Raw genomic sequence first — 21,483 nt, forward strand, 5'->3', positions numbered from 1 at the left:
TTTGTCACATATCGATTTGGAAGCCTTCGGCAAAGGACTTGCAAGAAAGTGATCTTACATCTCAGAGCTCCGGAAACAAATTCCTTTTTTAAGTGTAGGTGTTCGGTTTCATATATATATAAGATCCTATGTGTGCATAATACAAAGAGCACTAATTGCACATTATTTAGCCTTTATTTTAGTATGGGTAAATGTATCTATGTATGTATGTATGTATTTTTATATGTGCGCATCTCAGCCAGTCTTAGCTGTCATCAGTCTGTCAAGGTAATGAACTCTACTTTACTGTAGCCTCCAACAGCTCTTTAAGGCCTACTTCACACCACTGCGGAAATACACTCAGGTATTAGTTCTTCTGCCTGGATCCTCCGCTGGATGATGGGTGGGCGGGGATGTTATTAGGCACATTCATCTACAAGGCTCCCCAAGCCATACTATACTGAAACTGACCACAAGACAACCCTATCATCCTCAAAGATTACCTGTCTCCTGCACTGTATATGAATGTTTTATCATAAAAGCTTTTCTTTTTTGCTAAGTGCCTCCTTGAGTGTTTGCTTTTAACTTTTGATTACTTTATGTCTTGTTGGGAAGAAAAAAAAAGAAAAAGGCCCAGCCCATTTGAATATAATGGACTTAACGGGAAAGGTAGTCTCTGTTGCTTCATTGAAAGGATATATATCGCAGAGGTGTAATTCCACACAGTGGGTGTGAAAAAGTTTGCACAAAGTGGTTATTTCAGTGTCTTGGAGTGAGACTTTTTATCTTGACATTGTCAAATGGGCCAAGCAGGTGGAGTGAGTCAAGGAAAAAAACAGACATGACACAATCATATAAATATAACAGTATGGCAGGCTTTGTATGGGATCCATATGGTTCCATCTATGAGGAAATATAGGATGTCATGCATTACAGCGTAAAAAGACTCATTTACAACCATTAAAAGCAGCCCAATTCAACGTCTCTGCCTTTGATCACATCTCATTCGGCTCTGTTTATATATGATAGCTGAGTTTCACTTTTATACATTCTTGAAGTCATTTAGAAGAACAAATATTTTTCTGTCGTTCGGCCTAGACGTTGAGGTTTCCAGCCCTTAGCCCCCCCGCCCTCCTCCTCTAGGTTTTACCAGACGTCGCGTTGTGAGAGGGGAATGGTCGATTGCATAACGGAAGGCGAGACGTGATCGTTCCTGGCCTTCTCACAAAATTCAATCATTCTCAGCATACTCCAATCCCATGACGGCCCATTAAAGAGCAGCGGGGGCTAGGATTTCCCCTCATGTGTTTTAAATTGAAATTACGGTCACAAAGTCTGCCATATGCATGAATCGAGGAAGACAGAGGAGCTTGGGGAAAAGGAGATATCAAAATAGTTGGACTGAAGGAGAGACAGAGAGAGGCAGGCAGAAAGATAAGACTCTTACTTTCTCTCATGTTGCTTGTGTCATTCTGCCATTGACATTCATATTGGCAAGACTGTCCACCTGTCTGGATCTCAGTGCATTCAATTTTATCAGACTGTTTCAGAAAATAACATATTAAGAATTGACCTAATCTTCAATGTATCCCCAAACTTAAGCTATTGCCCAAATCATTCCAAACAGGTCTGCAGCTTTTAAACTCAGCACACCATAAGTCATAGAAACTACAGGAAGAGATAAGGAGAAAAAGTGAAGTGTGAGACACCAAATGATGACCCCAGATGTTCTCTGAGAGGAACCACTGGGATGTGAATCAGACTCTGACTGGCCATGAGTTCCTCAATCTTATTTGTCCCTGTGGAGTGGAAGAAGAAGGATAAACACACACACACAGACACACACACACACACACACACACACACACACACGTACACACATACACACACACATTAATAAACATACATGAATACACCTACATGGATAAGACAATCTCTGATTTAGTGTTAGGAGGATATGATGCAGACATGGTGAGCTGGGCAAACTCTCCTGGGACATCAGGAGAGTTTGCATCACTCCTCTATCTAAACTGTGGTTGAGCAATATACTTTTGAAAAAAGACACGTTATGAAGGCAAAGAGGACTGACAAGTTAATGTTTATGCTTAGTTTTTCAACCGCATTGGGTATGAAGTTTTGTATAATTCAGAGGACATCCAAGATCCATTTTATACAATATTTTCTTATTGCAGATTTAGCAAATGTGACTGGATCCTAGGTTGGTTGGAATCACCAGAGGCCCCACAATACGATATTATCACGATACTTATGTCACAATATGATATTATTGCGATTTTAAACCTATTGTGATATTCTGCTAAATATTGCAATTCATTACCTTTTTTCCAACTTCAAATTATGTCACCAAAAAAAAAATGCCTCGTTTGTTCATCTCACTTCAATTTTCCATCTAGTGGACTGAAACAGCAATTGATCTTATTATTCTAGTACCAAAAGGTTAAATTCTGATGTGCAATTTATATAATAAAAGGTTGATTACTTGGTGTCCGTGTATCGATACAGTATTGCCATGGAAAATATTGCGTTACTATGCTGAATCAATTCCCCCTACCCCTACTGGATCCAACACATTGAGTAATTTTTTATACTTTAGTTCTGCAGATCAAAACTAACATTACTTGAATCTAGAAGCTTAAGATGTACAGTCAGCTTCAGGTTCATATTAAGGATCTTTTAATCAAACAGTGACATCTAGTGGTGGTTTTAAAGGTGTGCAGGCTGCTGATGCTAATGCCCAATGTCCAATAAATGTGTGCAATAAAGTTGAAAACTACTGTAAATAGCTGGTTTATTTCATGATAAATTGTGTATTGGAAATTAGATCATCCATTTCTCTCAATGGCAGACCTGAGTAATACATTACTTTTCATCCATTACTGTTTCATCTTTTTATTCTTATTCATAGCTGTGCACTGCCATGCCAACCTATGACACCTTGGAATCACCCAGTCATCACTGAAGTTTTGAGTTGAGTTCATCACACCTTTCATCTATGTATCTATAAAAATGCAAGATATTGCATAATATAGATGTGGTTTATGTAGATTTATTAGAGTATGGACAGACTACTAATTGGAAAAGGATACGGTAAAATACGTCTGACTTTGCACAGTTACAATCACCAACTTTGATTAAATCTGTTTTTGTCTTCAAAAGTGCCCTTTCCAACTTCTTGCTTGATTATACCACTTGAACCAAAACACACACACACACACACACACACACACACACACACACACACACACACACACACACACACACACACACACACACACACACACACACACACACACCAGAAGATATTTAAGACAGGCTCAGGATAAGGGGGATTTCTGGTAGCAATAAAACGTGTTTTATTTGGTATTGTTGAACAGTTTCTCCACACAAGTAACATATACAAAGCAAGTTAGAATGTACAACCAGGTACACTAAAAACAAGCACAAATCTTTTAAAGCCAAAAGTGCTGTAGGTTCTTATAAAAGCAACATCAATCAATTATACTCACATCATATTAACAGTTCAAGTAAACTGGCTTTGACCTCTGAATTGACGAAGACTTGTAATGTGCTCAGCAACAAAATGTGCGTCAACACATTCACTAACATCAGCTTGGAGTGTGTGTGTGTGATCTGACACATTGATTATACCAGTGTAATTTCAGCCTTGTGCTGAGCAGCACTCCATAAGTCAATAAATATACAGATATCTGTATAAAACATACATTTACCATTTGACTCTGATGAGAATGAATCTGTTAAGCAGTGATGGTGTTGTAGGTAAACAGCTCAGATCTGTTCACACAAACAGGAATATGTAAAGTTCACAACACGAATGAGTTCAGTGCATCTAGAATAAGCGCAGATTATTTTTCAGTTTGGTACAGCAGTGTTTAACTTCAATCGATTTACTACATTGGACACTTAGTGTTGCAGGCATCACCTGACCTGAACAGTCCATATACACTGACCAATGGGAACATGGATACAGCACCAACCATGGAGCCCAACTGCACTACTGCTCCACACCACACGAGGGCACTGTGGCCCTCATCCCTCAGAATCACCCCAATGATCACCTTCACATAGGACAGAGTCAGGACAAACAGGATCCAGGTCAGCACCTGCAACACAGGAGAGGTCAATATTATGCATCACAATGATCTGACAGCCAGTCTGTGTTATTCAGTACCAAAAATATAAGACTTAACGTGTTCAACTCACATCGAAACTTAGAAGACTATGAAGACTGGGTGGATAATAATATTTAAACGTACTTTGGACAGCACTCTAATTAATACTTTTTATTGCCAATAAAAAGTATTAATTGGAGTGCTGTCAAACGTACCTTTATATATTCAGTACCAAACACATTTGCAAAGTGTCCTAGTTTGACGTTAACATGTAAGCCTGCTCAGTGGCTTTCAATGGTTTGCCATCATTAACAGGTTGGACAAGAGGTTTTTTTTACTCCAAAAACAGACTCAGTTCACCATTTACTTCACCCTCTCTGGAGGAGGTGCTGCAGTTATCGGGTCATGATTACTGGTACACCAGTTTATTGTTTTGTGCTTAAAACATCTGATTGCAACTAAGTTTGTATCCGTTTCGTAGGAATCCCTGTATGCTACTCATTTTTACATGTTGATTTTTACATGTTCTGATTGTCATTATTCTAGCATTTTTATTAGTTTGCTCCGTTTTACAGTTAAGCACTTTGTAACTCTTTAGAGAAGCTATACAAATTAAAATTATTAATTGTGGTACAAGTAAGACAAAATTGCACACATTAACAATGGAGAAACAGAGAATATAATACATTATTACGGGAAAAATCTGATTTGTTAGGCCACAAGCCCAACCGAAGAGTTGACTCTCTTGATAATCTCACAGTTGTCAGCGCTCTTAGCTTTACAGTACACCTCTTGCTCTCTCCCTCATTTTCACTGCTCGAGGAAGGATTTTCTTGGGCATATCCAGTATTTTAGTTTTGGTACACTGTGATAGAGTGATCAAAAAAAAATTGAAAAGAAAATAGCCATATGCCTTTCCTACAACACATGCTAACGTATACCCTGCTCACTCGCTATTAGCAAAATATTTTAAAGCTTATTTTTCGGCACTAAAAGCCTTTACTTTGAAAGAGTAAGGAGCCATTGACTTTTTTTTTTTATAGCATTTACATAGCAGCATGATGTTTTATTTTGCTAGCAATGCTAGCAGATACGGGGGGACAACAGTATTCTCTAAAGCAACTCTGTACACGAGCACCTGCTAATATACATTTGAATAAACACGTTTGTGACGGTGAAAGCTTTCCTCCGGATAATGAGTGTTCACAAATATGCCACAAACATGGTTTGACAGTATTGTCTTAATCAGGTCAGACAAGATTGCGTTGACACAATCTGATATCAAAACCTGCCAATCACACAACACTCCCAAATCATAAGAAACCTGAACATACGCGTGACCATAACAGGCACATTGTGTAGCGTGTACAAGACAGCACACAAGATCCAAAATGAACTGCTATTAAGTGACATATTTCACAGTCTAAATAAAACATCTGTATGTCCAAATCATTTTTAAAGATAAAGTCTTACTATGACTGCAGTTCCGGAGGCACTGTGGACCAGCAGGGGGCATGGACTAAGAGCAGCCATGGCCATGATGTAGGCTCCAAATCCAGTCCCAATCATAGCCAAGAAACCCATGAAGATGAGAGACCTGAAAACAAAAGTCGATGCATATGGTAAAACTGAGCATTTTCTGTTACACTGAAACACTTTTCTTCGTAAAACACACTAATATGAAAGTTTAAACAATTTCAGTACTCAACACTTTTAACGCTATAGTGCGTAGTTTTTGTTGCCCCCATGAGGAATTCTAAGTAATGACAACACAACAACACTGCCGACACATCCACAAACGCGCACCACCCCTCCTCCACACAGTTGCTAGTAGCTTTATACCGTCAAATCAAGGAGGACTAGGGTGACGTAAAACGCATCACTTGAGCTTCTGCGCGTGAATGTTGCCGGACTACACTGTTTTGTAAACATATCCATACTGAGAAATACAGAGAGAGTTTTGTGGAGCTGATAGGCTTAATAAGCTTTGTAGCAACTCATTTGGCAAAGGCTTGAATGTAACGGACATCCATTAATATAAAATAGTCGCGCACTATAGCTTTTTAAAGCTATGACCTCTAAAAACTCTAGTGACCTGTAAGAGTTGCAGTTATTTGAATTTTATGTTATTGTAGGAGACTGAAAGATCTAAGTTTTTATATAAAATGATAATTTCTTGTAAAGAGATGGTTCCAGTAATTATTCCTACCTAATAGGCACAAACATGGCGATGAAGCAGGCCACTGGGTTAGCAACAGCTGCCATGGTGGCAGCTAGATGGTAGGCCTTGTTCCCATAGGGCAGACAGGAGTAGGACTGGACCGAGGGCAGCACTGCATTGGTCAGAGCATTGACCCAAGCCAGTACAACAAAGATGAACACCACCTCCAGATTACTATACGTCCCCATACCAAAAGAGCTCCTTGCTTCCCTCCTGACGGCTTCCAGAGGGCTGATCATAGGCTTCTGCTCTGGTGTCTGGGTGTGCAGGGACAGACCTTGTTCTCTCTTCCCAGGGGCCAGATCACCACTGAAGTACAGGTCGTTGTTTCTCTCTCGCGCCACAGCTGGGTGATGGTTGAGTAGGATGAAGGCTACAAGGCACACAACCATCATGGCACTGAGGAACACAAAGAACACCTGGGCAGAGAATTTAGCTGGCTGGTAGATGGCTTGTAACTCTCCACTGCCAACCATAGTGGCACCTGTTGTGTTGGCTGCACCAGCCAAAGTGGCATTCTGACAGTGGACTACACCAACACCTTGAATCAGAGCCACCAGTGCAGGCACCAGACCACTGAGGCCTTCACCTGCGAAGTACGTGGTGAGGTACTGTGGACGCAGCCGCATCATGAAAGGCAGAAAGGTAACAGAGGAAGTGCAGTCCACCACAGACAGCAGGAAGCTTAACACCAGCAGGGGCACACTGTGCAAAGAACCCCCTATTGTAACCGTGTGCCTCCAGAAGAAAGCTAGCAGGAATGTAGCAACGATCCCCAACCCTACAATGCAGTAGATGACCGGCCGCTCATCTAGCACCCCTGGGCGGAAGCGGTGCATCAAAGTGATGAAGAGAGGACCTATGTTGGCCATTTGGATAATGACTGTGAGGTACGATGGCAGATACCAGCCCTCTGGGATCTGCGGTACGACCAGGGGCAGCTCCACCCACATCCCGTTGATGGCCACCCAGGAGCCCATACCAAACAGGCACGCCAGCGCGTGAGTCAGCAGCGACATGATGGAGGCAGGAATCAGGAAATGTAGATGTATGCAATCTGGAATACAGACACAACATAGGACAGTTTAATTAGTATGCAAAACTTCAGCAAAATCTAGAAAAACATGAAGACAATTAATTGAAGGGAAAGTTTCAGTTTGATATTTTATTAATAAGTGTAATATAAGCATTTTAGCTTTATCCAGCTCTAATAGACGTTACAATTTTTTTTAAACATTGATTCAAAATAAGCCAATTGTCTGGTCTGAACTGGGTGTTATGAAGCCATGATAGCTGTAGACACCTCTGTGAGGCTGTATTTAAGGGCATTGCGGCACTTTTAGCTAGCGTCAGCATGCTAACATGATGATGTTGTGGCGTTTTTCTGTCACCATCTCATAGTTTAGCATGTTAGCATGCTAACATTTGCTTCTCAAAACTATTTCAGTCTGGACATTGTCATCCCTAAAGCCACAATGCTAGCATGGCTATTGGCTAAAAAGAAAAAAAGTATCTCTGGGATGATGTTCGCTAACTACATTAAGGCAAAAAAAATGTAAATATGGTAGCATAAAATAAGAATAGCATAGCTGAATGTCATCATATGCTGTATTTGTTATTGAGAACAAAAGCATGTCCCCATGTGGCTGGGATTGACCTTCCAGTCTCCCTGTAGCCTACTCTGCTTCTTATCAAGTCCCTCTCTCATGTGCTAAATGCTAAGGGTATGCCTGACCTTTTACACACTGACATACTGCCCGCATAGAAAAAAGCCACATGTGGTTGTGACATAAACAGACACATTAAAAAGGAAATGATTGCAAAGTTGTGTAATGAAACTACATTACTACTGGCATTGTGAAGGACCTGGGGCCCTGTTTCAGGAAGGAGGTTTAACAAACTCTGAGTCTAACCCTGATGTCTGAGTTGATTTACCCTGAGATGGGGAACTCCGAGTTTTCGGTTTCAGAACAGCTGATGTGAGTTGGTTCAATCAACTCCGAGTATGTTCACGCGCATGCACCACCACAAGAAAAAGGCAGTATGAATGGAGCCATGATTCTACGATTCACCATGGTAACAACCACGAACAAACGGGTCGGCGGAAATACTTGTGCGCACAAACAGCGAGTTTGAACATGCATTTCGTTAAAAAAGCAAGACAGCGGCTGCTGCTGCAAAAGAGAGAGAATTGGTGTGGGAGAAAATTGCTGCTCGAGTCAATGCGTAAGCATTAACAGTGTATTCATTTCATATTTAATCACAGTTAACTTATAATATTACTGGTGAAAACTGGAATTGTATTACACCTATAATTTCATTTGGGTGCAATCCTGCGGGCGAAAAAGTAAGATAGCCTACTACTATAGGCTATCCCATTCTGAGGCTGCAGCACCATGATCATTAACAGAACTATAATGTATAATAATTTATTTCTTTTTAATGGCTCTCACTGGTTTGTGTCCAGGGAACAACTACAAAAAACGCTTCAGAGCGAGTCACACTTTTCTGACGGCTACAGTTGCTTTACTATTACAGTATGATCCGCATCACCAATAAAGAAACATGCCGTTTGCGAAAAACGTAATGCGACACAAAGAATCTGCTGGGATGTTAAAGCATGTCCACGATGGTGGATGTTAGTGATATGAGGACGGATAAGTTAGGCCTATCTACATATCTGATGGACTGTGAAAAAATGTGGAAATGAAAATACATTTAGTCAATATCATCTCCCAACGTAAACTCTCTGAAGTAATACAGCTTTTTTCAGCAACGGGATCGTCGACAAAAGGACATGACATGTTTGAGAAAAAAACGTTTTATAATCTGCCTAACAATAAGTTTTATTTATTAAGTTTTTATTCATGCAGATAACAAACTGCATTAAAATGCGCCTGATACCGACTGAATGAATGAATGAGGAAATGAGAGAGAAGTTAGAGAAATTATATAATATAGTGCCAACAGTAACAACTCTGCACACACAATAAGTTCTTAGGTTAACTATTACCAACTGTATTGAGCCAAACAATGCGCTCGTTAAACGTGACTGGTGATGTGTACGTGGATAGGCACGATATTAAATCACTGTAATAAACTACTGCTAACATATTTCTTTCGGTCCAGGTTTATATAAGCCTATTTATTGATTGATTTTTTTTCTTCTAACGTTACTCTGGTATAACGTTAGTGCTGCATATTATGACCGTTCTAAAAGCTTGGCTTTTAATTTTAAAGGCTATATTTACTATTACTTCCGGGTCACTTGGCCAACCTGTCTGTCTTTCTTTTAATGTAGATATTCAAACGGAGAAATGAAAAAAGGAATTTCAAAAAACCAAAATCGGACCGTTATTTGAATTTGGTTTAGTCGTTTTTCGTTTTTGGATTCGGAAACCAAAAACAGGAGAACGGCTCTTTTTTTACCGTTTCTTTGTTTTCGGTTTGAAACGACAAACAAAAAACAGGTGGTTTCAGGCAGTGCTCCCTCTGCCCCCCAGCTAACTCATGGGTCAGACCCATCTGGTAGCAAAGGAGGGCCGAGACTGAGAGCTACATGAAAAAATATGCACCAAACAAGCCACTTTGAAATGTTTCTGTTTCATGAATACAAAAGTTGGGTGACCCCCCCTGGACTGAAAAATGTTGGATGATCCTCCCCTCAGCAAAGAATAAAAAGACATGACCCTCCACTATTTTCCTCCGGTGGTCCATCCCATAAATACCAAACGGTCCCTTATTGGAAAAAAAAACATTTTAAGGGTTCTTGTACCAAGCTCATCATACTAAAGAAAAATCTGTCATATGTATCATAAATTTAGAAGCAAGGAAGTGTCGTTAACTATGCTGACTACATGAGGTGAACATGATTAAACTTCCTGTTACCTGCTTCTTTATCTAATATCAAAACTGTACAATGATCCTGGTTCCTATTCTTCCCTTTAAGGGAAGCAAATGGACCAATAATTAAGCCTTGTGGTTCTAGGATAACCAGGAAATTCAATAACCCTTACTTCCTTCATACATAGTATATCTTCCACAGTTGGAGACGGACAGGAGTCCGAATATCTCATCTTACCTTGTTCAGAACATAACCAGGAAGCTCTCCTCTTCCCTCTGTCCTTTCAAAAACTGTCAGTCCATTGTGACCACAGTTTGTTTCTGTTACATCAGCCTTGTGTGTGTGTGTGTATGTGTGTATGCATTCCCTCCCCCTTTTCTCCTCCACACAGACATTAACGACAAGCTTGATCCATAGGCTTAGAGTCTGCTTCCGTGTCTCTGCTGCACTTGGAATGGGAGTGGCTGCACAGGCGCACATGCTTCCAGCACCACCATGACACTTTGATTGTCCTTCTACTGGAGGGCTGTTTCAAAATCATGCAGCCATGTGCTCTGTGTGAGCCTGAGAGCTCAGGGATAGGAGGAAATAGAGTGATGGGGCAGGTCTCAGTGAGAATAGCTCCTCCTTTTCCGTTTTTCTTCCCCCAACCAGCATATGACCTTGTGGCCTGCCCTCCTTTAAACACACAGGCTGCAGTGTGGGTGAGACGAGTGAACCGGCTTTTGGTTTCACACATGTACTAAATATAGATCAAATCACAATGTTTGTTTACAATATCTTCCGAGTAGAAAATCCCTGTGTTCCGTATATACAATGTACAGAGCTAAGCAAACAAGGGCGAGAAACAACTGGACATACAGTACTCTAATCTCAGTCATCTAAAATACATCTAAACTGTTTGAAGTCAACACATTCACTAACATTAGCTTGGAGATGTAATGTACCTGTTGGGCCACAGACTAAAGAAAATGGCACCACTCAAACTAGAAACCAGTTCAGCAGTGTTGGTAATAGAGCCCGACTGATATATCGGTGTGCCGATATTTTCGGCCAATATTTTCCAAACAACGGTATCGGCTTTTATAATGGCCAATAAATTAATATACAGTATATATATATATATATATATATATATATATATATATATATATATATATATATATATCTTTTTTTTAATATTCATTTATCAGAATCCTTTATAATAACAAATGATTTTGATAAATTATTATTTAAAATATAAAATAAAAACGAGTGTTGGCATTGCATAGTTTGTCCATCAGAGGGCACTCTACAACCTCCCTGTTGGCAACACTCAGATTTTTTTTTTGGCATTGTGTTTTTAGTTCAAAGGACTTTAAGTTTCATATCTTAAGTTTGTATTTTTATACATTTTATTTATCAGAACTTTAATATATTTTGATGTTCCTTTGTTCGGTTGTGACAATAAAACAAACAAGTTTACTTTTAAACTGCATTATATTATTTTAGTGAGGACTCATAAATAACTACAAATACTAATACTACAAATGTTTATGTTTTGTTACGCGTTTCTGTTTTGTTGTTTTAAATATATATCGGCCGATATATCGGAATATCGGATTTTTAAGTCACCAAAATATTTGTATCGATATCGGCCTTAAAAATCCTTTATCGGTCGGGCTCTAGTTGGTAACACTAGACTTGGTTCATCAAAGACGCTATCAAAGCAACGAAGTACAGAAAATAAGCACAGCAGAAACAGATAGGTTGGACCATCGTGTTTAACTATATATCTTAAAATGTTACAGTCATGGCTAAAAATCAAAGAAGAAAGAAGAAAAAAAAAAAAGATCATGTATCATATATTTCATATATCTCCGCATTTCAAATCAACTGACATTTGTCTAACCGGAAGTGCTTTTTGTGTTAGCACAACATCACGGTGATTGGGAAATACTACACTGACTTTCCTTCTATTTTTCTGTTCCTGCCTCAGTCCTATTTCTTGTGGCCTGCTGAGCCACTATTGGCTTCTCACTGTGCCAGCAGTTCTTTTGCATTATCCAGCGTGTGAATACAATTACTCAACTGAAAAGACCAGTCTGCCAAGTTGAAACACAACACATAGTGTGGTGTTTATTTCAACCATCCTGAATACGCCAAAGGAATAGGCCTTTACTTCTATTTTTCAGTCACATTTGACACTAGGTAAAGTACAGCGGTTTTAATGTCTCAGTGGTATTCTGCAGTTTTTAAACATCTAAGTTAAGGCAGAGATCTTCAACAGGGGGTCCGGGACCACTAGGGGGTCCTCAGAGTTACTGCAGGGGGGGCGCCAAATTATTGTTAATGTTTTGAACGTTTTTTTCAATAATTAAAATCTAAAGTCTAAACATGAATCCAACATATTATTAGCAAATATAATTCAGCCTATTTGTGAAAAAAATACATTGATGATAGGCTTACTGGTCTATAGGAAAGGTAGTCACTAAGATAGCCATCCACAGATACAGTTAATCCCAAGTAGGCCTAGTCACTGTGCCACATGTATGTTTATCATTAAAACATGATTTATAAAATCATGTCAACAATTATTATTTTAATAACATAGTATTCAATGGCCAAAAAAGGTATGTATAAAGGCTTTAGGCTGCCCACACGTTATTGCAGGCCCAGTTAAATATGCAACTTAAAGATGCAGTAGGTAAGACTTATAAAACTAACTTTCTGTCATATTTGCTGAAACTGACCCTATGTTCAAGTAGAACTACATGAAGCAGGTAATTACAAAAAGAAATCCGGCTCCTTTGGCACCACCTACAGCTTGTAGTGTGATTTGCAAAAATCCACCGCTCCCTGTTCAGATGCACCAATCAGGGCCAGGGGGGGTGTCTAACTGCGTGTCAATCACTTCTCATGCGCACGCATTCATTCTACCTTGTGAGGGGGGAGGGGCTTAGGAGATTGTTTGGGCTTTAGCAGAAAGGGGGGGGGGACTGAGAAGTTGTCGATGTTCAAATTCTTTGGCTAAAGCCTGGATCTTCACAATCCTACCTACAGCAACTTTAATTTTATACAATATATGTAGTAGGGGGTCCCTGATCTGTCCCTCTCAGTTAAGGAGTCCTTGACAGTACAAACTTTGAATTTAAACGGTTTCTTCACAATGTCTGAAAAAACGCATCTTGTTGTCACATAAGGGCCCTGTTCATGTTGCACAGAAATTTCAATTGCATTTTGTGTCTGTTAAGAGGCAGAAGGGCACTCTTTAGAACATGCCCCCACAACTGTCATTTTATCTAACTGGGAGCTCTGGCCATTAGCTGCAGCAACTCCAGTTTGCTAGCACCGAAATTCTCCTTCAAACTCCTCCACACAAAGAAATCGGTGATGGGTGTGGTTTCAAACATTCTGCAGGGCTTCTGGTTGTCTCCTCCAAGCATTTCCTTCAACATACCCTCACAGCAGCTCAGTGAAATGACCATTGGGGTCACTAAGGCTGGGTCTCCTCTGTCCACCTGCTACCCTTACAGCTGCTGATAAACCTCCTGCCATCACAACAAGCTTTAGTTAAAAGTCTTGACAACGTTTGGATGAAGTTCCACAAAATGGGGTGCACACATTCCCCACCTGAGATGGAAGTGTAACTTCGGTGATCCTTCAGCTTTTCATCTAGCACCATCATCAGTAAATGTACATTTTTGAAACAATTCCTGATTTTAGTAAATTGAACTGACTTAAAGGCTCAACTGGTAACTTGGGTATGCTGAAACTGTCACTATATTCTGACATTAGTACATGAGATAAATAATCTGTGAAAAAAACACGTTCCTCTGCCTCCTCCTGGTGCTCCTAATGGCATTACGGGCGCGGTGGAATCTTGCAAATGCCATTAGGAGCACCAGGAGGAGACAGAGGAACATAATTTTTTTCACAGATGATCTGTCTCATGTACTATTGTCAGGATATATTTCAGCAAATATGACAAAAACTTATTTTTTATAAAAGTTACCAACTGCAGCTTTAAGGGGCCTGCAGAAAATGCCGCTAATAAACCAGCCTTTCTGCAAGTGATAACATTTCACTCTGACAGTCAAAGCAGTAGCTTTTGTCAAGGTTGTCAGAAACAGGAGGATTGAAAGTTGCCTGGAAAAGGTTGAGGATATAGCCATGTTATATAACAGACTGAAAAAACTGCTTTAGAATGTCACATTTTGGAATGTTAAGCCGCATCAAAATGACATTTTGCACTACATTTTTTACAACAGAGGGAAATGCTGATACAATGCTGATCTCACAAAGTTGTGTTAGGTGAGGACAGTTGCTAAGGACTAGCTAAAAATGTAGAGTGAAAAACCCGCCAGCCCTGGTTGTTAAAAAGTTTTTTTTCTGTCATTACAAAACTCTAAACTGGACTTACTTAACACAAAACACCATAATCTTTCTGAACTCCTTTCAACATTTTAAATCACCTCTATTCGTCATTCTAAATTAGTCAAGATACCACCTACCTGCTTGTGGGAACAGAAGTGCAAAGTCAGTTCTGGTGAGATGTTACACAAGTGCAGCGTAAAGTGAGCTGAGGGCTTTTCTGTTCAGAGGTGTAACAGCACAGTGGCCTTCTGATGTTTCTGTGCGTAGAGCATGCATGCACATCGAGTTGAGTGCTTTGTATTTTACTACTCTGGGTCTCTGGATCTGTGTCATGTGACTGCAGAGGGCTGAGCCAGGGGTCCAGTTTGGGAACCAAAGTCCTCAGCAGCAAGGGTGGGTGGAGGAAGGGAATGAGGACAGAAAGATGAAAAGCGGGTCGGAGGATTGATGGTAGGATGGAGGGAAGGGAACTTAAAAAAAATGTAGGCAATAAAGTAGGGAAAAAGGAACAGACTGAATCTGATGAGTGTACATTAACATGAAGGTTCTCTCCATTTCTGTAGAGAGCGAGTGCAGACAAATTAGCGAACCAGAAGATTACTTTAGACAGCTGTCTGTGCTTTCTGAGTGGGTGTTTGGTTGGGCTCAGTCTGGCTTTTGTTCAACACAAATTCCAGCCCAAATAAATGACCCCTGTTGGGCACTAAATTCATGGTATTTCATCCCCACCCCTGCACTGACTGGTACTAAATGTTCCCTTCTTGAATTATAACATTGCTTTTCAGGCCCGTGACAGTAAAGTGAATTACTTTTGATAAGTAAATACAAATGATTTGAGCTTTCCTGGATGTGGGATTAAGGTAACTGTTGCATTACTAACAAATTAAATAAGTGGACTGTTTGTTACTGCCAGATGACAAAAAAATATTGTTCAACTGAAGTAATTTGTACATGAAAATAATTATTTCTCTCATTCTGTTTTGTTGTTGGCAAATTGGTATTTGAATCGTTTTGAGTTAATCATAATGTTTAGCAAAGTTATTAGTTTAAAATACATCAAATGTGTCCGTGCGAGATCAGTCAGTTGAGTGGTCTACATAGACAGTCTCTACTCTGTCTGTTCCGTGCCGTCGTCCGTCCGAGGAGCCGTGTCCGACATGTTCAGTCGGAGACAGGGCAGTCGGGACTCTCCCGGAAATGGCGAGCGGATGAGCCTCTAAAAATCTGACGAAAGTCTTTTAAACTAACCTTTGTCAATCTGAAATGAAGACAGATTCAGCAACCGTATGGCCTATTTCTTAAAATGTTTTCAGAAACACGTTTCGGTGAACTATTTTAGTACAATATGAGATCGTATTCTGAACAAGCCACCATGACAGTCTGGCTGTGAATTTCCGGAGAAAAAAGAACCACGTGACGCGTTCCTCCAATCAGCTGCCGGTTTTCATTTTCTGGGAAACAATCAGACTGTTAATGGAAACAATACAGAGCAGAGCGTATGCTCAAGTCGGCGTCTCTTCGGTGTGTTCTGAGGCACCTTTTGGACCTCGGGGACCCAACTGATCAGTCCGACTGCCTTTTCTGCCGAAGGTCGGCTGTCTGGTTGGTGTGTAACTACCTTAACAGGACGTTTGCATTACCCAGTGAAGGAAGACTGATCTTGAAATACAACAGTATATAATGTGCATAAGATACAGTGTAGAGCATTTTTATATCTGGCTGTAGCACACTGCAGCCTAGTCAGAAAAGAAGAGGGATCATGGCCGGGTTGGTTCAGTGGTTAGAGTAGGCGCACATATACTCAGAGGTTTATGCCTCGATGAAGAGGTCCAGGGTTCGAATCCAACCTGTGACAATTTCCTGCATGTCTTCCCCCCTCTTTCTCTTTCCCCTTTCTCACCTAGCTGTCCTGTCAAATAAAGGTGGAAAAGCCCAAAAAAATAATCTTAAGAAAAGGGACCAAGTGTGCGCACATCAGGGGAAAAATAGGTGCAAGACAAAAAAGACTTAATGGCAGCGCAAAAAAAAAGGTCTGCATCCTGGTTGGACTCCAATTAAATAGTTTATTTGTATTTTTGAGGTAAGGTTTTGATCTGTAAGATGCAATAAATGCAATCCTCAAAATGGTATAATACTGTAAATGCAATACGTCCGATTGCGTGAGCTCTTTGCTTTGCTACAATCAAAAATATTGCATATCTTATCATAATTGTGTATTTGTGAGCAAAATACACTGACGGCCAGTCACAGGACAGTGTTGTTTGGATAAAACAGGGCACTCCTGTGGCCTGGAGTCACGGTGAATATTTGTGTAGAAGTACAATACTCTGCTTTCATTCTTAAATACTGCTGGGCTCTGTGTTTGAACAAATATGACTGTGTTTTTGGTGCTGCATGTACGGAGCAAGTTAGTCTGAAACATTCACTTGTTAGACATCAACGGGGGGGAAACTTGAGCTGGGGATCCACAGACTGAATTTGTGCCATTGAGATGTTATCAATAAATAAGATACCAAACACAAGACTATGTACACCTGACCTTTATCCTTATTCTGTTGTTATGGTGACTGGTGATGCTTAATATGTGACAGATTCACCTTTGTATTATGTTATCAAACCAAACATATTCATCATCAGTATCCTCTCCTTAAAACAGAATGTAAGTAATGCAAAGATGCATCAATGTGACTTGACATTAGAACATAATTAGATTATATGGATGGTAATCTTTCCCTTAAAGTCGCTTTTATGATTAACAATAACAATGCATCAAATACCAATGTGTAATATGGAAGGAGTTGCTCACAGTGATGAACTCACAGAGAATGATCACTCTACTCTGCAGTTCCTCTCATGTCTAAAGAGCTTCATAGCTTCTTTTGTCTAGCCTATTTGTTTTGGTTCAGTCTCACTGCTCTCATAGTATCATTTCCTTCAGCAGCAGACCACTGCTTTTAACGAAAAAGCTCTGATAAACCCCGCTGCTCGACTAGGTGGTGAACATAACGGAGAATTTAGCAGCTTATATTTTATAGTTGGTAGAGACCAAAAACTGAGCTAAAGAGAGTCAATATTGGACTTCCATTCATCAGGTACAGGTGGCAATTAATAAGACTCTAATGTTCAAATCTGCTGCATCATCAGCATGTACGACACAGAGCTGGCTGTAAAGATCGGCAGCTAGCGCTGGCTAGCTAGCTGGTTGGCATAGCGCTGAACAAGACGTTTTTTGGCAACCAAAATGTTCCAATGAAGTTTGATGAAGTGAAAACACAGAAATTTAAACTCTTGAATTCTAACCGAAAACAAACCGGGAACTATATTCTCAGAAAGGCTTGCTGCAAATCAAATCACTTCGCCCAAGTTGCAGAAGTAGCAGAGCTTCGCCTTTCTGAGAATATAGTTCCCAGTTTGTTTACGGTTAGAAGATGGCTGTGTCTCATGTTACGTTGTTTTTTGTACACGCTGTGACTACAAATCACAACATGTAAATAGGAACATGTTGGCGTTATTTTGTCACTTATTCGGAGCAGTAGGCTAGTTGGAACCAGTTACCTGCAGGTTTTGTGCTAGGCTAAGCTACCGGTGGAACCGTCAGACAGCGTTACAACACGCACGGACACGAGAAGGGTATGTATCGACTTGTCTTACTCTGGGGGTTACGGTGAATAAGCTAAAGTCCCAATAAGTCGGCGTGTTCCCTTAAAACTAGCGATTGAGACCATAAACTCATTATGAAAATGTTTATTGAGGTAATAAATCAAGTGAGAAGTATGGTTTATTTCCTCATAGACTTCTATAGAAACGCTCTTCTTTTTGGAGCCAGTGGAGTCGCCCCCTGCTGGAAATGAGATTCCGCATTAGCTTCACTTTTTCAGACCAGGAAGATGTGTCCATTATTTTTTACAGACTATGGTTATTGCAGAGGTAAGAAAATACATACACACCAGCATATTAGTTAGCCAAACTGAACAAATGAACATACTTTGTTTTAAAGGAACACACCGACTTATTGGGACTTTGTCTTATTCACCGTATCCCCCAGAGTTAGTCCATACATACCCTTCTCCTCTCCGTGCATGTTGTAACTCTGTCTGACGCACACTAGCCTAGTTTAGCACAGATCCTGGAGGTAACTGGCTCCATCTAGCCTACTGCTCCCAATAAGTGACAAAAAAATGCCAACATTTTCCTATTTACATGTTGTGATTTGTATAGTCACAGCGTGTACAAATAACAAGGTCACATGAGACACAGCCATCTTCTAACCGTATATAAACTGGGAACTATATTCTCAGAGGGCGAAGCACTGCTACTTCTGCTACTTGGGCGGAGTGATTAGCGCAACACCTGAAAAGCACCGTTGTTACTCTCTGCTCCTCACCACGGGGCTTCTGCTGCGATCAAATCACTCCGCCCAAGTAGCAGAAGTAGCAGTGCTTCACCTTCTGAGAATATAGTTCCCAGTTTATATACGGTTAGAAGATGGCTGTGTCGGATACGGTGAATAATCTAAAGTCTCAATAAGTCGGCGTGTCCCTTTAAATCATTTGGTTTGTCCATCTGCAGGAAGCCTGCTTTTTATGAAATCATTTTCTGTCTGTCTTGATTTCAAGAAAAATAGCACATGAATCCAGAACTGTATATTATTAATGAGGGATTGGTCTTGGCAAATGTTTTTATTTTTATTACAAAAAGATTTTTTTGTACAAGTGGACATAAAATTATTAGTGACATTCATCTACAGTTGACCTAAATTAGACAATAGAATGAGTGCTGGGTATAGAAACATTTACAGTACAGAAAGATTAGGGTGCATAGCAATAGAAGTAAAATCTGGCTAATGTATTTTTTTTACAGTACAGTCAAATGTTAACCCTTCTCCAACATCAACACATTGAGGCCAAGAGGAAAATGTACTTTATCATGTAAAAACATTTTTGACTTTTAAAAAAAATCATTTTAACAACTGCATAGACCAAATGCAACCTCAGGTAGATCTAGTACAAACGTACACATACAAATACAGTAGCTTTACATTGCTGATAACATATTGTAAGTATCAACTGCTCTATAATAGAACCAGAGTGGAAGCAAGGCACAGTGCAACACAGAACAGCATCGGCTGTAAACTGATGGTGGTGCTGCAGTTGCTTCTCTCTCAGGGATAACATATTCCAGTACTTTTTTTGCTGAAACGATGCATTTTGGTATCTTCGGGTTCGTGAGAAAACCTTGAAGGAAACAGATGCAGTGTTTCACATGGTTCTTAAACATCTTTTAAAGTAGAGTCATAAAATCCAGCCAGTTGTGAGAATTGCTGAATGGATTGGAGGTCAGAGAAAAAAAACATCAAGACAGAAATACAGAAAATGTTAAATGTACTGCTTTTGGTAAAACAGGCTGGAAAAGGGGACAAAAGGAAACTAAAAAGGTTGATTTCACGAAAGAACTACACTGTTAACCCACACATATCACCTCCAGTGCATTCTCTGGAAAAATGAATTCTCTTACTCATGACAACTGCCAGATTTCCCACTTTGTAAAATAACCTAAATCTAAAGTAGTAGGACACAGAAAAAAAAGTGCATTTTTATGAAAAGAATATGCTAAACAAAACTTTACCAGGACTGTTATACAGAAAATAACACATCTACATTTTCACAGTAATGTTCCATAGAAATACATACATCCAAAGGCAAAAACCAATCCTGAGAAAATAATCTCTACAAATCAACAATGACCTGTCGTACTTCAGTGCATTGTTCAGTACGCAATCTCCAGTGTTTAAAACATCCTTACAGTAAAAAACAATAAAAAAAAATACATCATTATTTGAAAACATGGTGTAAAAAAAAGTAAAAGACAACAAAAAACAGTGTGGCCCTGCCAACAATGTTATCTTTATGGAATGAAATAAAAACAAAACTAATATCACAAAGTTAAAGGACAGCATACTGTACCCTTCACATACTTATGCTTTTGGTATATGTGTTTTTTGGATGCTTATAGGGGCAGTCAGACAGACAGTACAACACCCTTATATATACCATGTACAAATGTGTTCCGGCTGTATGGCACTTTTAAATCACTTGCGCCACATTACTGTCCACGACAGAGCATTATTCTTGGGTTCAGGTACCGTGTGCTCATCTTTACAACCGAAAAAGAATAACAAGCTGGGGGAGAAAAAAACTAAATCTGACTTAAGCAAGGCTCTGGCTGTCATGCAATAAGCATCCATGCAGAACTTTTCAATTCCTACTCTCTACGCAATCAGATACTACTTTATGCAATGCAACAGGGGACAAAAAGAATCGTTGTCACGCATCTGCAATGACCTCCTCATTGTCCACACAGAGCACACAGGATTCTCGCAAACATTTCTAGTTTCAAAGACACTTTACCATCACCTCTGTACTTCTTCTGTCAGGGTCTACTTTTTTATAGATGTGACTGATGCATTTTTTTTTTTGAGGCCCTCTTATCACGTTACTTCTGCTTATCACTCTGTTTCGGGGCCCCAAGGCTGTGTTTGGGTTCAGCGCTGCAGCGTACGCATGGTTCTCAGAGGACAGAGGTAATCATGTGGGTAACCTCGCAGCTTCGTCTAGACGGTGCACAAGAATGAAAACAGACAGAGTGGGGTTAACTCACTGGCTCAAGTTATACGTTCTTTTCATGTTTGCGTATCCAGTGACAAAGCAACTTTCAGGCTGACCTGATGGTGAGGGAGAATTATCGTCCCCTGTTGTGGCAAACTGTAGATCAGATCCCAAAGCAGCGATGGAGCTCCTGGGACGGATGCAGCGGTCACCTGAGAAACTTCTGCGGAGTAGTGCCTAAAGCAAGACATGTTAGACTAATTAGAGTAAGATATCATCATGTGTGCATGGAAAGTGGCTACATGTAGGATTTTATGTTCCTCAAAT

At 40.0% G+C, this 21,483-nt stretch overlaps 1 protein-coding gene and 1 long non-coding RNA gene across 2 annotated transcripts; both read right to left on the reverse strand.

The window, feature by feature from the left end:
- Positions 1 to 3,320: 3,320 nt before the first annotated feature.
- On the reverse strand, positions 3,321 to 10,635 carry slc52a3-2b (solute carrier family 52 member 3-2b). Its single transcript, XM_078253556.1, has 4 exons — positions 10,433 to 10,635; positions 6,340 to 7,408; positions 5,604 to 5,727; positions 3,321 to 4,121 (listed from the first exon to the last, which is right to left on the reverse strand). Exons 2-4 carry the CDS (start codon positions 7,368 to 7,370, stop codon positions 3,909 to 3,911), a joined length of 1,368 nt encoding a protein of 455 aa, XP_078109682.1. The 5' UTR covers positions 7,371 to 7,408; positions 10,433 to 10,635; the 3' UTR covers positions 3,321 to 3,908.
- Positions 10,636 to 19,222: 8,587 nt separating this feature from the next.
- LOC144519046 (uncharacterized) lies at positions 19,223 to 21,389 on the reverse strand. Its single transcript, XR_013502070.1, has 2 exons — positions 21,273 to 21,389; positions 19,223 to 21,161 (listed from the first exon to the last, which is right to left on the reverse strand). It is a non-coding gene; the product is annotated as an uncharacterized LOC144519046 (long non-coding RNA).
- Between the last annotated feature and the right edge of the window lie 94 nt (positions 21,390 to 21,483).

Source organism: Sander vitreus, chromosome 6 (assembly GCF_031162955.1).
Source record: "Sander vitreus isolate 19-12246 chromosome 6, sanVit1, whole genome shotgun sequence".
Taxonomy (NCBI): Eukaryota; Metazoa; Chordata; class Actinopteri; order Perciformes; family Percidae; genus Sander; species Sander vitreus.